Source organism: Rhincodon typus, chromosome 24 (assembly GCF_021869965.1).
Source record: "Rhincodon typus isolate 14 chromosome 24, sRhiTyp1.1, whole genome shotgun sequence".
NCBI classification, from domain to species: Eukaryota; Metazoa; Chordata; class Chondrichthyes; order Orectolobiformes; family Rhincodontidae; genus Rhincodon; species Rhincodon typus.
Genome location: NC_063355.1, coordinates 2,408,572 through 2,426,930, shown reverse-complemented (window position 1 = coordinate 2,426,930; position 18,359 = coordinate 2,408,572). Strand labels below are relative to the sequence as shown.

Sequence of the window (18,359 nt, the reverse complement as noted above, 5' to 3'; positions counted from 1 at the left end):
GTGTATGTTTGATCGAAAATGTTTGAGCATTATGAACCGTGAGAATAATGTAGAACTTTAAAAGGACAACTTGGAAGAATGGGCTGACAAATGGCAGATAAAATTTAATGTGGAGAAGCATGAAGTGATCATTTTTGGTCAAAAGCATGCTGACAGATGACAAAGGGTATAGTTCTAAAGGAATAGAAGGTCCTTTATGTGCATAGGTCAGTGAAGGTGGCAGGACAGCTAGAGAGAGAATTTTGAATGAACATAGGATTTAAGAACAAGAGTAGGCCCTCTGAGCCTGCGCAAACATTTTTTAAGATCGTTCCTTATCTGACTGTGGCCTTACCTCCACTTTCCTGTCTGATTCCCATAACTGTGGACTCCCTTGTCTATCTAAAATCTGTCTAATGCAACCTTGAATAAATTCAATGGCCTCATGTCTACTGCTTACTGGGGAAGACAGCTTCACAGAATAATAATCACATAATTCCTACAGTGTGGAAAGAGGCCATTCAGTCCACCTGTTCTGCACTGACCCTGCAAAGAGCATCCCACCCAGACCCAGACCCAGACCCAGACCCAGCTCCTACCCTATTCCCCTAAATCCACATTTATTGATCTTCGGTCCTAAAAAGGAACCCTGTTATTCTCAAACCACATGAGTCCCATACAAGAGGAAACAATCTCTCAGTATTCGCCCTATCAGATGCTGTCAGATTTTAATTTTCTTGAAACATACCTCTCAACCTTCTACACACTAAGGGTATAGGTCCAACCAATTAGATTCTCAATAATCCAAATTGGAGGAAGGGAAAAATTGTGGCTGTAAGAGCTGCTCGTTTTATTGAGGTATTTTCAGTGTTGCAGCTGATTTCCTTGAATTTTTGGAGTAGTAAATGCTACATCAAGCAGATGTTCACCTGCACATCTGCCAATGTGGTATACTGCATCCGCTGTACCCGGTGTGGCTTCCTCTACATCGGGGAAACCAACTGGAGACTCGGGGACCGCTTTGCAGAACACCTACGCTCGGTTCGCAATAAACAACTGCACCTCCCAGTCACGAACCATTTCAACGCCCCCTCCCATTCCTCAGACGACATGTCCATCCTGGGCCTCCTGCAGTGCCACAACGATGCCACCCGAAGGTTGCAGGAACAGCAACTCATATTCCGCTTGGGAACCCTGCAGCCCAATGGTATCAATGTGGATTTCACAAGTTTCAAAATCACCCCTCCCCCTACCGCGTCCCAAAACCAGTCCAGCTCGTCCCTGCCTCCCTAACCTGTTCTTCCTCCCACCTATCCCCTCCTCCCACCTCAAACCGCACCTCCATCTTCTACCGACCAAACTCATCCCGCCCCCTTGACCTGTCCGTCCTCCCTGGACTGACCTATCCCCTTCCTAACTCCCTACCTACACTCACCTTTACTGGCTCCATCCCGCCTCTTCGACCTGTTTGTTTCCTCTCCACCTATCCTCTCCTCTATCCCTCTTCTATCCGCCTCCCACTCTCTCCCTATTTATTTCAAAACCTCCTTCCCCTCCCCCTTTTCTGATGAAGGGTCTAGGCCCGAAACGTCAGCCTCTCTGCTCCTATGATGCTGCTTGGCCTGCTGTGTTCATCCAGCCCTGCACCTTGTTGTCTCGGATTCTCCAGCATCTGCAGTTCCTACTAGCTCTATTAAAGCTGTTGCATTGTTTTGGAATGTTGGAAAAAAGAGATCAAAACAATGGCACTTTATAAAAGGAGGAAAAGAGATAGAGCAGGTACCATAAGAGAGGAAAAAAGAAGGATCAGTGAACCTGCACAGCTGTCTGACCAGGCAGTGAACCTTCACAACTGACTGCCTCTGCTGTTAGTTTCAAGTATCTCTGCACATCTGAGTTAGTTCTAAGAAAAATAAACAAACTGAAGTTCACAGCTGGCCTTGGAGAAACTTGTGTGGGGAGCTCACAGCAAGGGAACAGCTAAGTAACTTTTTTTTAAAAGGGTAACTTCACTTTTTATTGTAAATCTACTAGAGTGAGTAGAGTGGGTTCCTTTTTGATTGTATGTTGTTATTGAGATCTGTCTCTTGAATAAACTTTAAAAATATGAAACATAGATACTAAGTTATTCAAGGGCAGTGTTTTTAGAGCAGTAAGACTGTGTTATTTTATGGGTGTGTAGATTGTTAAGGTGCAATGAAGGTCTTTTGAAGAATGATGTGCTTTCCTGTCAGATGTGAGAGATTCGGAAGAATTTCAATGTTACTGATGATTATGTCTGCAGGAAGTGTGTTTGGTTGTGAATCCAATGGATCACATGGATCGGTTGGAGCGGCAGTTGAAGGCAATGAGGAACTTACAGGAGCTGGGGGTGTGATGGATGGCAGTTTCAGGAAGTGAGAAAAACCACAGATACAGTCAAGTAGATGGGTTACCTCCAGGAAAGGTACGAGGAGTAAGCAGGTAGTGCATGAGTCTCCTGTGACTCCTGTACCCATCTCAAACAAGTATGCCATTTTGGAAAATGTAGTGGGTGATAGACTCTCAGAGGAATGTAGCACTGACAGCCAGGTTTCTGGTACTGAGACTGGCTCTAATGTAACGAGGCGTACATCAGATTCCAAGCGATCAGTTGTGATAGGGGACTCTCTGGTCAGCAGCAAAGACAGATGTTTCTGTGGCTGACAACGAGACATAAAAATGGTGTGTTGCCTCCCTGGTGCCAAGTTCAAGGATACCTCGGAGAGGGTGCAGAATATTCTGAATGGAGAGAGGGACCAGTAGGAGGTCATTGTACACATTGAAATTAATGACTTAAGAATAGGAAAGGACGAGGTTCTGAGGAATGTAGGAAATTAGGCAGGAACTTAAAAATAGGTCCTTGTGGGGTAATAATTGGATTACTCATGGTGCCATGAGCTACTGAGAGTGGGATTAGGAGGATAGAGCAGATAAATGCATGGTTGAGGAGCTGGTGCAGGGGAGAAAGACACACATTTTTGGATCATTGCAATCTCTTCTGTGATAGAAGTGACAGATTGTGCCTGAATTGGAAGGGGACTGAAATACTGCCAGGGAGATTTGCTAGAGTTGTTTGGGAGAATTTAAACTGGTAAGGGAGGGAAGCGGGGGTGGTATTGGGGCTGGGGGGTGGGGGGGGAGCGGGGAGCAGGGAGAATCTGAGAAAAGAGATCAGTCTGAGACTGGTGCAAACGGGAAAAGAGTCAAGGCAGGCAGGAACAAAGCAGAGAAAGAGGCAGGAATGATTAACCGCATTTATTTCATTGCAAGAGGCCTGACAGGTAAGGCAGATGAACTAAGGGCATGGTTGGGAGCATGGGACTAGGATATCTTAGCGATTACAGAGACGTGGCTCAGAGATGGACAGGTCTGGCAGCTTAATTCCATGGTATAGATGCTATAGGAAGGATAGAAAGGGGCCAATTTTGATTAGGGATAACATTACGGCTAGACATAGGGCAGATATTCCTGGGATTATGTTGAGGGAATTTATTTGGGTGAAACTGAGAAATAAGAAGAGAATGATCACCTTATTGGGATTGTACTGTAGAACCCCTCAACAGTCAGCAGGAAATTGAGAAGCAAATTTGTAAGGAGATCTCAGTTATGTATAAGAATACTAGGGTGGTAATAGAATCCCTACAGTGTGGAAACAGGCCCTTCAGCCCAACAAGTCCACACTGACCCTCAGAGTACCCACCCAAACCTATCCCCCTATAACCCACCTAACCTACACATCCCCAGTCACTATGGGCAATTGTGCATGGTCAATCCACCTAGCATGCACGTCTTTGGACTGTAGGAGGAAATCGGAGTGCCCAGAGGAAACTCACGCGGACAAGGGGAGAATGTGCAAACTCCACACAGACAATCGCCCAAGGCTGGAATTGAACCCAGGTCCCTGGCGCTGCGAGGCAGCAGTGTTAATCACTGTGCCACCGTGCCACCCTGATGATGGGGGATTTTAACTTTCCAAACATAGACTAGGACCGCCATAGTGATAATGGCTTGGATGGAGAGGAATTTATTAAGTGTGTACAAGAAAACATTCTGATTCAGTATATGGATGAACCTACTAGAGAAAGAGCAAAACTTGACCTACGCTTGGGAAATAAGGCAGGGTTGGTGACAGAAGTGTCAGTGGGGGAGCACTTTGGGGCCAGTGATCATAATTCTATTAGTTTTAACATGGTGATGGAAAAGGATAGACCAGATCTAAAAGTTAAAGTTCTAAATTGGAGGAAAGCCAATTTTGACTGTATTAGGCAAGAATGTTCAAAAGTTGATTGGGGCAGATATTTGCATGTGAAGGAACGGCTGGAAAGTGCGAAGCCTTCAAAAATAAGATAATGAAAGTCCAGAGTCAGTATGTTCCTGTCAGGGTGAGGGGCAAGGCTGGTAGGTGTAGGGAATGCTGGATGACTAGATAAATTGGGGTTTTGGTCAAGAAAACAAAGAGACCATATGTCAGGTATTGACACAGGGATTGAGTGAATCCCTTGAAGACTATAAAGGCAGTGGGAGTATACTTCAGAGGGAGATCAGGAGAGCAAAAAGGGGACGTGAGATAGTTTTGGCAAATATAGTTGAGGAGAATTCAAGGGGGTGGCAGGGTGGCTGAGCAGTTAGCACAGCTGCCGCACAGTGACAGGGCCCTTTGTTCAATTCCACCAAAAGGCAACTGTCTGTGTGGAGTTTACACATTTTCCCCATGTCTGCAAGGGTTTCCTCTGGGTGCTCTGGTTTCCTCCCACAGTCCAAAGATGTGCAGGTTAGGTGGATTGGCCATGGGGAATGCAGGATTATCGGATGGGGGTGGGTCTGGGTGGGATACTTTTGAAAGGGCCATTGTAGACTTGATAGGCTGAATGGCCTGTTTGCACATGCAGCAATTCTGTGATTAAAATACACTTAGGACAAAAGGGTAACTGTGGAGATGATTGGGCCCCTTAAAGATCAGCAAGGCCACCTCTGTGTGGGGCTGCAGGAGATAGGAGAGATGCTAAACAAGTATTTTGCATCAGTGTTGACTTTGGAGAAAGATATGGAAGCTAGAGAACTTGGCGAAATAAATAGAGACATCTTGAAAAATGTCCGTATTAAAGACGAGGAGGTGCTGGACATCTTAAAATGCCTAAAGGTGGATAAATCCCCAGGACCTGATCAGGTGTAGCCTAGAACTTTGTGGGAAGCTGGGGAAGAGATTGCTGGGCCCCTTGCTGAGATACTTGTATTATTGAGAGCCCAGGTGAGGTGCTGAAGACTGGAGGTTGGCCAACATGGTGCCACTACTTAAGAAAGGTGGTAAGGAAAAGCCAGGAAATGTAGACCGGTGAGCCTGACATCAGTAGTGGGCAAGCTATTGGAGGGAATTCTAAGGGACAGGATTTATTTGGAAAGGTATGGACTGATTAGGGATAGTCAACACAGCTTTGTGCATGGGAAATCGTGTCTCACTAACTTGATTGAGTTTTTTGAAGAAGTAACAAAGAGGATTGATGAGGGCAGAGTGGTGGACGTGATCTAAATGGACGTCAATAAGGTGTTCGACAAGGTTCTGCGTGGTAGACTGGTTAGCAAGGTTAGACCACAGGAGTACAGGGAGAACTAGCCACTTGGATACAAAACTAGCTCAAAGGTAGGAGACAGAAGGTAGTGGTGAAAGGTTGCTTTTCCCTGGGAAGAAGGCTATTTTATTTTCCCTTTGTTCCAATTTTGGACCCCTTGGAAGAGCCAAGGGGGCTTCTATTTTAGCCCTGTACTGACCCTGTCTCAGATGCACTTGATGGGGATTGGTGAGAGGGGGATTTTATAAGGAGGGGAAATAAATAGGGGAACATCCTCTGGATTTTAAATCATTATTGTTCCTATCCCAGGAGTGTTCAATGGGGTTGGAGCATAGGGGATTTATTTATTTAGTTGGTTATTTGTTTAATTATTTGTTTTCTTTGATTTTGCTTGAATTAATTTTCATTTTGACCCCCTGTGGTACCTGCCCAAAACAGGTTGGTGGGGACAGAGTCAAGGTTTGCTTTGCTTGTTTATCTGCTTTTGTTTTTCGCCAGAGTAATAGCTTCTTTATTTTTGTTTAACAAAATCAAGGCAGCTTTATTTTCTGTTTCAAAAGAACATAGTTGGCTTTACTCGGTGTATCACCCGGTGCTCTTCCTCTCCCAGCAGTGTCTGATGGGGCGATATCGGCAGGTCTTGGGTATTTTTCTGTTTATATCTTTCGCTTAAGAGTGGAGAGTTGCTTTTTGGACTGGAGGCCTGTGACCAGTGGTGTGCCACAAGGATCAGTGCTGGGTTCACTGCTTTTTGTCACTTATTATAAATGATTTGGATGTGAACATAAGAGGTGTGGCTAGTAAGTTTGCAGATGACACCAAAATTGGTGCTGTAGTGGACAGCGGAGAAGGCTACCTCGGAGTACAATGGGACCTTGATCGGATGGGTCAATGGACCAAGGAGTTGCAGATGGAGTTTAATTTAGATAAATGTGAGGTGCTGCATTTTGGAAAGGCAAATCAGGGCAGGACTTATACGCTTAATGGTAAGGTCCTGGGGAGTGTTGTTGAATAAAGAGACCGTGGAATGTGGGTTCACAGTTCCTTTAAAGTGGAGTTGTAGGTAGATAGGACAGTGAAGAAGGCATTTGGTATGCTTGCCTTTATTGGTCAGTGCATTGAGTATAGGGATTGGGAGGTCATGTTGCAGCTGTACAGGACATTGGTTAGGCCACTTTTGGAATACTTTATGAAATTCTGGTCTCCCTGGATAGGAAGGATGTTCTGAAACTTGAAAGGGTTCAGAAAAGATTTACAAGGATATTGCCAGGGTTGGAGGGTTTCAGCTATAGGGAGTGGCTGAATAGGCTGGGGCCATTTTCTGTGGAGCGTCGGAGGCTGAGGGGTGACCTTACAGAAGTTTATAAAATCATGAGGGGCATGGATAGGGTAAATAGCCACAGTCTTTTCCCCAGGATAGGGGTGTTCAAAACTAAAGGGCATAGATTTAAGATGAGAGGAGAAAGATTTAAAAGGGACTTAAGAGGCAACTTTTTCACACAGATGGTGGTGCGTGTATGGAAGGAGCTGCCAGAGGAAGTGGTGGAGGCTGGTACAATTCCAACATGGGTATATGAGTAGGAAGGGTTTAGAGGGACATGGACCAAATGCTGGCAGATGGGACTAGATTAAGTTATCTGGTCACATGGACGCATTGGACCGAAGGGTCTGTTTCCATGTTGTACAGCTCTATGACTCTATTCAACTTTTCTCTGTAGGATAATCCTTTGATCCCAGGAATTAGTGAGTTAATGTTCTCAAACTGCCTCTAAAGCAATTATATCATTTTTACAAATAAGGAGTCTGAAAGTGTGCACAGTATTCCACATATGGTTGCACCAATGTCCTAAATTTCCTAATAAATATGGAGTAATGTTGACAGCTGTTACAAAAACCTACCTGGTTCACTGACATCTTTGCCCAGTTGAAATAGCTCAGTTGGGAGAGTGTTAGACTGAAGATTTAAGAAGTCCCTGGTTCAATCCTGGGTTTCAGCGGTTTTCTAATGTTCTTACTTATGGGGAATCAGCAGGAAATGGAGTTGAAGAGATCAGCCGTGATCGTACTGATTGGTGGAGCAGGCTCGAGGGGATGAATGGCCTACTCCTGCTCCTAGTTCTTATGTTCTTATACAAGTAGTCCTCAGGCTAAGTACAAGTCCCATTCCCGAGTACATCTGTAAGTCAATTTGTATGCAAGTCAGAACACAATCCAATACAATATCTAAGTATGAGCAAACATTTGCATGTAAGATCCTTAAAATTTATATTAAAATGGGATCTCATTTATAAGTTTATAGATTGGGGACCGCCTGTATTCCATTTCCCTCACAATAAACAGCAACATTGCATATGTCTTCCTAATCCTATGCATCAGCATGCTAGTTTTATGTGGTGCACAAATATAACACCTAAATCCCTCTGTACCACCAAGTTCTGCAATTTCTCCCCATTTAAATAGCATACTGCTTTTCTATTCTCGCTGCCAAAGTGGAGAAGTTCACATTTACCCACATTTTGCTGCATCTACCAATTTTGTGCTCACTCACCAAACCAGACTCCCTACCTGCTCTTGACAACTTATTTTCCTATATCTCTTAGTGGCATTGGCAAACTTAGCTCCATACATCCAGTCCCTTCATCCAAATGATTATCGATTATAAATAGCTGAGGTCACAGCACCTCATCCCTGTAGCATTCACTTATCAGCTTGCCAATCTCAAAAAGACCCAGTTCTCACTACTGTCTGATTCCTCTCAGCTTTCCAATCCTTTATGTGTTAATATGTCACTCTTTGCATTATGAGCTCTTGTTTAACAATCTTTGTGTGAGCTTACCATATGCCTATTGGAAATATAAGCACACCACATCCATAGGTTCCCCTTCATCTTGCACGCTACTTTCTCCAAAAAAACTCTAACAGATTACCACCAAATTTGTTGAATTTAATAGTCCTGAAAGACGTAAAGTGCCTAGGCAAAATATAGAACATACAACATAGAACAGTACAGCACAGTACAGGCCCTTCGGCCCACGATGTTGTGCCGAGCTTTTACCCTAAACCTAAGGACTACCTAACCTCCACCCCTACCTTATACTATCATCCATATGCCTATCTAATAGCCTCTTAAATGCCCCTAATGAGGCCGACTCCACTACCCTTTCTGGCAATGCATTCCATGCCCCGACCACTCTCTGAGTAAAGAACATATCTCTGACGTCTCCCCTATATCTACCTCCACTCACTTTAAAAATATGCCACCTCGTAATAGCTACCTCCACCCTAGAAAAAAGTCTCTGGTTGTCTACTCGATCTATAACTCTGATCATTTTGTATACCTCTATCAAGTCAAATATGGGCTGTTGCTCCTCGAGTAAATGTTGTGTTTTGCTGAACACTGCAACAGGCCTACAACAGAGATGTTAGCATGAGAGCATGAGATAACAAGGTGTAGAGCTGGATGAACACAGCAGGCCAAGCAGCATCAGAGGAGCAGGAAAGCTGACGTTTCGGGCCTAGACCCTTCTTCAGAAATGCCTTTCACAAAGCCATGTTGACTATGCATAATGATTGTCTAAGAATCTTCCCCTAACCTCAAAAATGGATTCTAGCACTTGCCCTATGACAGATGCTAGGCTAACTAGCCTATAATCTCCTGCCTTCTGACTCCATCTTTTCCTCAATATGTGTCACTTTACCCATTTTCCAATCCTTCCAGGATCAAAGGAATTTTGAAAGATTACGACCATTGCGTCCACTATTTCTGCAGCCAGTTCTTTTAGGACTTTTAAGGATGAAGGCCATTGTGGCTTGTGAACTTTGTTAGAAAAGCTATTAGACCTAAAGATTAACAATCTGGCAATGATAAGCTACAACAAGATAGTGGTGAAGTAGGATGCTCTGGCCTGAGCTCGTCCACTCTGCCCATTTCTTTTTACTTTCCTCCCCCTCTCTCTTGTGTTTTCTTCCCCTCTGTCTTTTTCCTCTTCTTCCTTATCTTTGCTTCTGTTATTTTGCTCAGGTTAGTGTTTGGTGACTCCGACTCTGATTCAGTATTAGTTTTGCAGAATAGCTGGCATTCTGCCCTCTTTCATTTCTGTAAACGCCGATGGAAAATAATTATCAAATATCTTCACTAATTCCGTAATTTCACTGTCACCAGCTTATTGACATCAATGTTCCTGACCACTCTTCTTCCTAATAGAATTGTAAAATATTGATTTTAATCATCTGTAGGTTTTTCATGTGCCATTTTTGTTGCTGTTACTGTTTTGTTGTCCTTTACTGTGACTTGTATCTTCCTGTTTGTTAGAGTTTTTTTTTGTTCTTCTTAACACATTTAGTTTTATGTTGTCTCTGTCCATTTCAGTCATCTCTGGTTTTGTTTTTGCAGTGATAGAACTAGTTAAGGTACAATGTATGTCACTTTAAATTCTTTTGGAAAACCACCTATTGATCTTCAAATATTTTTCTCATTACCTATGTGTACCATTTGCTGTGGATATTCTCCTTCATAACAGTGAAATCAGTCTTATTAAATGTAGAATCTTCGTAACCAATTCGCACTCCTCCTTTTCAAACACTACATTAAATTTAATCAGATTATGACTACTGTCTGTCTCATTACTCATTACTAATTCTAAAATGACATATTCCTCATTGGCTCTTGGATAAATTGTTGCAGAAATCCTGCCCATTTAAGAAATTCACTAACTTTCTGACATATCCCAATTTGTATTAAAGTTAAAATCTCCTGTTAAACTATCTGCCTTTGCCAAACGTTTGTCTAATTTCTGCATTTATACAATCTACCTCTGAAATGTACCTGCAATGTCTCCACAGTCTGTCTACCCCCTGTTATATCTAAGTTATTATTGAAGTAATTTAATTCAAAACCACTAAGGCTACCATTACCTTTTCTTATCTACCTCCCATTGTAATCTGTTATGTTGAATTTTCACTGTGGGTCATTGTCAGCTATGTCTCCAAAATCATCCATTGATGCAATGGCCAAATGCATACTTCTGACCCACCCATCAAAGGGATAGGGGCCCTGTAGCTGTGGATACCTGTTCTGACATTGCTATTACACACATTACACCCTGACAGAATGAGGAACGTGGGTTTGTAATCACCCTGACACCAGTGTAATTATTCCAGTTGCACTATTTCCAGGAAAGCCTGCAGACCCCACCTTTTCCTCTTAAGGCAACTGATTAATTGCCTGCAGAGCAAGGGTGTTGTTAATCACCCTTCATAGACACAATACATTCCAAGAAAAAGAGTGATTAGGAAAAAGAGAGAGCAGCTTTTCCTTTAAAGGAAAAGGGTTAAAGGTTGTTTTAAAATCACTGCCTGCCTTAACAGCATGTAATCTAGAAGGAACACAGACTGCTCCCACAGTGTGGCATGATCTCTCAGCTCCCCCTCTGTCAGCTGCCATTAAGTTGGACACCAATCATATCCAGGCTGCTTTGATGGAATCATGGTTTGGTGGCTATCTGTTCATACAGGTCACAGGTCCTGACCTACCATCCAGGCCAGGGCATGTCGGTTGCCGCCACCTGCTGTCCCTGCTTATAGAAGGCTATCTGCACTGATATTAGTATTCACGTACAAGATGGGATGTAGAGCTAGTTTAAGGAATATTTTAATGCATAGTAAAGCAGGTTCTCCTGTAGAACAAATGCACACAGTCAGTCCATTCACATCAATGTCCACAAGAGTGCATGTGCTTCAGATTATTAAGTGCAGATATAAATTTAGTGGCCATAGAGCTTCTGTGCACTAGAGTCTCTCACTGACTCAGAGTGCTACAGTAGAACCTTCCGACAGCGGTTCTTCTGCACGGCCTGCAGTCGCCTCTGTCTCTCTGTGGCTCGGTTTCCCACTGTATGCTTCAATGCAGGAAGTATGACTCTGTCCGCTGTTGGTAGCATGGTTTCAGGTCTATGGAGAGAGAGCATAAGTCTGAGAATGCAGCTGGAAAAAAAGGATACTGCCACACCTAGCGCAGAACTGATCGTAGGATCTGGGACTTCCAGTGTTCAAACTAACTTAGCAAGGACTTGAGAACATTAGAGAGAAACAAAATGTAAACTAGGAACAAGCAGCTCAGTACAAGCTGGAAGAACACCTCATATTTCACTCGGGAACCCTGCAGCCTTCTGGACTTAATATCGAGTTCAACAACTTTAGGACTTAAGCACCTTTCCCCATGCTTGCCCCCATCCCCATACACCAGGCCGTGTCATCACATGGGCTGTCACCGCACACTACAGCGGTGCATTAGTCTACAGCATTAACTCTACAGCGGAGCAGTGGGGCGCATTCAAAAAGGAAACTGGGGAGAGTACAGGTCCCAACAGGTATCCTTTAAAGGAAAATCTAGGAGCACTAGGTTCTCTGAACCCTAGATGTCTGGGACAATTCAGGACTGGAGGAGGAAGAAGAGAAGGGCTTATAGCAAATCCAAAGGGAGCAATTCAGCTGCGGCCCTTGAGGAATACAGGAAGTGCACCAAGAAACCTAAGAAAGCAATTAGAAAAAACAAAAAGAGGGCATGATAAAGGACTTGCAAACAGGATTAGAGAGCATCCTTAGATATTTTATAAATACATTAAAGGGAAGAGGTTAATTAGGGAAACAGTAGGGCCCGTTAGGGAACAAGGAGGCAACGTGTGTGTGAAGCCGTAGGATATTGGAAGGGTGTTAATGAATACTTCTCTTCAGTCTTCAATCTGGGGAGGCAATGGCCTCGTGTTATTATCACTGGACTGCTAATCCAGAGACCTAGACAATGTTCTGGGGACCCAGGTTCGAATCCCACCTCGGCAGATGGTGGAATTTAAATTGAATAAATATCTGGAATTAAGGGTCAAATGATGACCGTGAATCCATTGTCAATTGTTGGAAAAATCCATCTGGTTCACTAATGTCCTTTAGGGAAGGAAACTGCCATCCTTACCTGGTCTGGCCTACATGTGACTCCAGACCCACAGCAATGTGGTTGACTCTTTACTGCCCTCTGGGCAATTAGGGATGGGCAATAAATGCGGCCTAGCCCTCATCCCATGAATGAATAAAAAAAACTCTGGAAAAGGAGAATGTAGGTACGGAATTTAGGAAAAAGGACTGTGAGGAGCTTACACAGTTTGAAATAGTAAATGGGGAGGTATTGGAGACTGTCGGGCTTAAAGCCAGACAAATGAATTGCATCCCAGGCTGCTGTGAGAGGCAGGGCAGGAAACTGCAGCGGCTCTGACACAAATTTTTAATTCCTGCCTGGCCACAGGGGAGTGCCAGAGGACTGGAGGGCAGATAATGTGATTCCACTTCTCAAGAAGGGTGGTAGAGGTGAACCAGGAAATTATAGATCGGCGAGTCTCATGTCAGTGGTAGGGAAGCTATTGGAGAAAATTCTGAAGGAGCGGATTAATACCCACTTGGAAAGGCATGGGTTAATTAGAGATAGTCAGTATGACTTTGTCAGAGGGAGGTCATGCATAACAAATTTGTTAGAATTTTTCAAAAATGTGATCAAGTGTATGGGTGAGGGATGTTCAGTTGACGTAGTTTATATGGATCTTAGCAAAGCTTTTGACAAGGTCCTACATGGGAGACTGATTGAGAAGGTTAAAGCACATGGAATTGAGGGAAACTTGCCAAGATGGATCAGAAACTGGCTTAGTCATAGAACACAAAGGTTAGTGGTAGAAGGCTGTTCGAGTGACTGGAGGCTGGTGTCCAGTGGTGTACCATAAGGATCAGTATTGGGACCTTTATTGTTTGCTATATATATAAATGGTACAGATGAAAATGTGGGGGGAATGTTAAGACAATTTGCAGATGACACTAAGATTGGTAGAGTGATTGACAGTGAAGAAGATGGTTACAGGAAGATATAGATCAGTTGGTCAGATGGGCAGACCAGTGGCAGATGGTATTTAACCATGATAAATGTCAGGTAATGCTCTTTGGAAGAATAAACAAGATGGAGTATTTAATGAATGGCAGGACACTGGGTAGCTGAGAGGAACAGACAGATGTCGGGGTAATTATTTACAGACCCCTGAATTTGGCAGACCATGTGAATAGGATAGTTAAGAAGGCATATGGGACACTTGCTTTCATCAGTCGTGGCATAGAGTATAAGAACAAGGATGTAATGTTGGAGTTGTACAAACCGTTAGTTAGGCCACAGCTGGAGTACTGTGTGTAGTTCTGGTCACCTCACTATAGGAAGGATGTGATAGCACTAGAGAGTGTACAGAGGTGGTTCACCAGGATGTTGCCTGGGATGGAGCAATTGAGCTATAAGGAGAGACTAGACAGGCCTGGATTGTTTTCTTTAGAGCATAGAAGACTGAGAGAGGGCATGTTTGAGGTGTATAAGAGTATGAGGGGTACGACAGAGTGAATAGAGAACAGCTGTTCCTTTTGGTTGAGGGGTCAATCATGAGAGGGCATAGTTTGAGGATACGGGGTAGGAGATTCAGAGGGGATTTGGGAAAACTCAGTAGGTGGTAGGAATCTGGAATGCACTGTCTGTGACGCTAATAGAGGCCAAAAACCTTACAATGTTTAAAAAGTATTTGGATGAACACTTGAGAAGTCATAACATTCAGGAATATGTGACAAGTGCAAGCAGTTAGGATTAGCACCTTTAGTGGTAGTTATCATAGAATCCCTACAGTGTGGAAACAGGCCATTCGGCCCAACAAGTCCACACTGACCCTTGGAGCATCCCACCCAGACCCATCCCCCTATAACCCACCTAATCTACACATCCCTGAACACTACGGGCAATTTAGCATGGCCAATCCACCTAGTCTGTGCATTTTTTCGACTGTGGGAGGAAACCGGAGCACCTGGAGGAAACTCACGCAGACACGGGGAGAATGTGCAAACTCCACGCAGACAGTCACCTGAGGGTGGAATTGAACCAGGAGTCGCTGGCGCTGTGAGGCAGCAGTGCTAACCACTGTGCCACCGTGCTGCCCACTCTCCTAGTCTGTCCAATTCCTTCTGCAGCCTCCCACTACCTGCCCCTCCACCTGTCTTGGTGCAAACTCAATGGGCTGAAGGGCCTTTTCTGCACCGTATGTATATATAAATCTATGAATCAATGAATCAATTAGCAGTTGCTCATTCCCGCAGACTGATCTTTAAACACTCCATTGTCTGTCCAACTGTTTTTCTCTCTCTTTGGGTTCTATCTCCACCTACTCTCCCTTACTCTCCTCCTACTCCATCTTTCATGTAAAAACTATCCGTTTCCTAGCTACCATCAGTTCTGGAGATGGGTCACAGGACCCGAAATGTTAACTCTGATTTCTCTCCACAGAGGCTACCAAACCTGCTGAGATTTTCCAGCAATTTCTGTTTTGTTTCAGATTTCCAGCATCTGCAGCTCTTTTGGTTTTTTAAATAAGAATAGGTTTACTAGGTTGATTTCAAGTCTGGAGGGATTTTCTTACGAGGAGAGGTTGAGCAGTTTGGGCTTGTACTCATTAGAGTTTAGAAGAATGAGAGGAGACCTCATTGAAACATAAGATTTTTACGGGGTTTGACAATGTAGATGTGGAAAGGTTGTTTCCCCATGCGGGTGAATCTAGGACCGGAGAGTATAAACATAGTGTAAGGAGTTGCTAATTTAAGACAGAGCTGAGGAGGAATTTCTCCTCTCAGAGGATATTGGATCTGTGGAATTCCTTATCTTAGATGACTGTAAAGTTTGTGTCCTAAAGTGTATTCAGGATTGATTCAGATAGATTTTTAAGCAGTAAGGGAATCAAGGGTTCTGGGATATGGCAGGAAAGGTGGAGTGAAGGATTATCTGCTCGAACAAAAGCAAAATATTGCAAATGCTGGAAATCTGAGACAAACACAGAGAATGCTGGAGAAACTCAGCAGGTGTGGCAGAATCTGGAGACAGAAACAGAATTAATGTTTCAAGTTCATTATGACTCTTCTTCAGAATTCTTCTTCTTGTAGAACAATCACACTGGACTTGAAATATTAACTCTATTTTTCTTATGGTTTTAAGGTCTTAAAAATCTATTTATCTTCTGCCTTAAAAAAAATCCAGGATCCTGCTTCCATCACTTTTTCAGGTAGCAAGTTCCAAAGACTCACAACAATCATAGAAAAAATGTCACCTCATCTCTTTTAAATACGCAACATCTGATTTTTAAACCATTCTAGATTCTCCCATAAGAAGGAATGTAGTCTGTCAAAACCCCTGAAATGCTGCAATCAAATTACCTCTTATTCTTCAAAACTCCAGCAGACACAAGCCAACCCAAACTACCTTTCTTCATACGAAACAACACCTCCAGGCTATGGGTCTATAGCCGCCAACAGTTACGAAAGATTTAAAGAAACACGTGCAAGAAAATTAGAGAGATGTCTTAAACCACAGAGTAGTTAGTTATAATGGGGGGATTTGAATCATCCTAATGTAGCCTCGAACAATAAGAGAATAATGTACAGAGGAGGAGAAGAAGATTTATATTTAAGAATTTTATATATCCATGTATTTCCAGTCCAGTGAGAAAGGAGGCAGTCTGGTTCTGGGGAATGATGTGGCGGAAATGGATCAAGTGTCTATGAGGAACATTTAGGGGCAAGTGACTGTAGCATTGGTTAGGTTAGTCACAGAAAAGAATTAAGAGTAATGCAGAGTAAAATTGAAGGGAGGGCTAATTTCAACAGGTTAAGAATGGACCTGGCCCATGGAAACTGGAATCAAAGACGTGAGAAGCTATGGGTTGCCTCTTAAGAGGATATAGTTTGGGCTTAGTTGAGGTAAATTTGCACCTGGGGAATGGTGGGAAAGCCTGAATTCCCTGGATGACAAAACAGATGGAAGGTAATATGAAGTTGTAAAGGGTACATATGACAGATGTCAGGTGGATGATACAAGTAAGAACAAGGCTGAATATATAAAAGTTGAGACATTCAAGAGAACATTGGATGATTGGATAAAAGTAATGTGCAAGGGAATGGGGAAAAAGCAGGAGATTGGCACTAGGTAATGATGCCAATTTAATGAGCCGGTACAGACAATATGGGCTGAATGGTCTCCTTCTGCACCGTAACACTTCTGTGATTCTGTGAATTTCTAGGGGGAGTGAAAAGTGAAATAAGAGCTGCAAAGAGAGAGTATGAGAACAGATTGGCAGTGAACGTGAAAGGGCATCTGAAGGTTGTCCATAGCTTTGTCTATCTAGTCTATTTAAGCTGTAGTCAATATAGTCTATAGCTAAATAAACTGTGAAAGAGTAGTTAAAGGAGGAGTAGGGCTAATTATGGACCTAAAAGGGGATTTACACGTGGAGACAGGAAGCATGGCTAAGTTACTAACTGTGTACTTTGACAGCACCTACCTTCTTTCTACGTAAAGTCAGTTGCAAAGTTGTAGTCAAGAGTGCAGCTGAGAACTGTATGGGCCAAAATATGATAACGCAGTGATAGAAAGGTTGACTGTACTTAAATCTAATAAGTCACCAGGATTGGATGTTTCCCATGATATTGAGGGAGCTAAGAGTGGAAACTGTAGAGGCATTGGTCCTTTGTTCGACAGGTATGGATTAATTAAGGAAAGCCAGTGTGAATTAAGGGAAAATCATATTTAACTTAATTGTTTTGAGTTCTTTGCAGTAACAGATATGGATAATGTGATTGATGTGGGCACACAGACTTCCAAAGGAATTTGATACAGTGCCACAAAACAGGCTTATCAGCAAAGTTGAAGCCCATGGTGCAAAAGCAACAGCATCGTAATGAAGACATTGTAATGAAGACAAAGTTGAGTGAGTGACAGGAAACAGTGTGTGTTGAAAAGTTATTATGTTGGACTGAGGAAACTGCACCGTGATGTTCCCTAGGAGTCAGTATTGGGGCCACTGGTCCTCTCAATCTATATTAATGACCTAGATTTAGGTGTACAGAGCTCAATTTCAAAATTTTCAGTTGAGTCAAAACTTGGATTGTGAACAGTGTAGAGGATAGTGATGGATTTCCAGAGGACAGAGACAGACTGGTGCAATGAGCAGAATGTGGCAGATGAAATTAAAGGCAGCAAAGTGTGAAGTAATTCACTTTGGTTGGAAGAACATGGCAAGACAATAAAGGAAAAAGAAACAATTTGAAAGTGAGTACAGGAGAGAGACACCTGGATGTATATGAAAGTGATAAAGTGATTAATAAAATATATGGGATATTGGTCTCTACTGGTCAGTGAAAAACACATATAACACCCATTCCCACCCTCCCACGGACAATTCCCTTGTGTAGGCATTAATAGCAAGACTGGGTTCAATTGTGCCTACCCTTGCCACTCATGTTGAATATCCCATCAATTACTCTGCTGGATCTATGTAAGAAGCTTGGATTAGGTAAGAAAATGTTTTAGTTCCCGTGGACATTGCATCCCAACATGATTCTTCAAGAGAGACCAGGAGTCATTTATCAGATTCTACTGCCCTGAGTCTAATATTTTACATTTGCCTCCAATTCCTGACGCGGGGTTTCTAAATGATTCCTAATGATACGCAGTAATTTTATTTGCAGGACTGTCTTATCTGCAAAAGAATGTCATCCATCCCTGTCATTGACCCCCTCCCCCCCTACTTCTGGCATCACCACCCTACTCCAACCTCACGAAGAGCTGGAATTAGTGGGGGATAATTGGAGATAATTGAGATAACAGACAATCCTGAGCTTCCTAGGTTCTCATCTATTGTACATCTTTACATGCTCCAGAGATAATACAGTGTGGAGCTGGAG

The 18,359-nt window shown here is 43.1% G+C and overlaps 1 protein-coding gene across 3 annotated transcripts in view; it reads right to left on the bottom strand.

The window, feature by feature from the left end:
- Positions 1-11,201: 11,201 nt before the first annotated feature.
- The window catches only part of si:ch211-222n4.2 (uncharacterized protein LOC101885505 homolog), a 48,208-nt gene continuing 41,050 nt past the window's right edge, over positions 11,202-18,359 (bottom strand). For all 3 annotated transcript variants that reach the window (XM_048611531.1, XM_048611533.1, XM_048611532.1), the window contains exon 9: positions 11,202-11,516. In XM_048611531.1, coding sequence (XP_048467488.1) covers positions 11,381-11,516 — 136 coding nt within the window. In that variant the 3' untranslated portion in view covers positions 11,202-11,380. The remainder of the gene's footprint in view (positions 11,517-18,359) is intronic.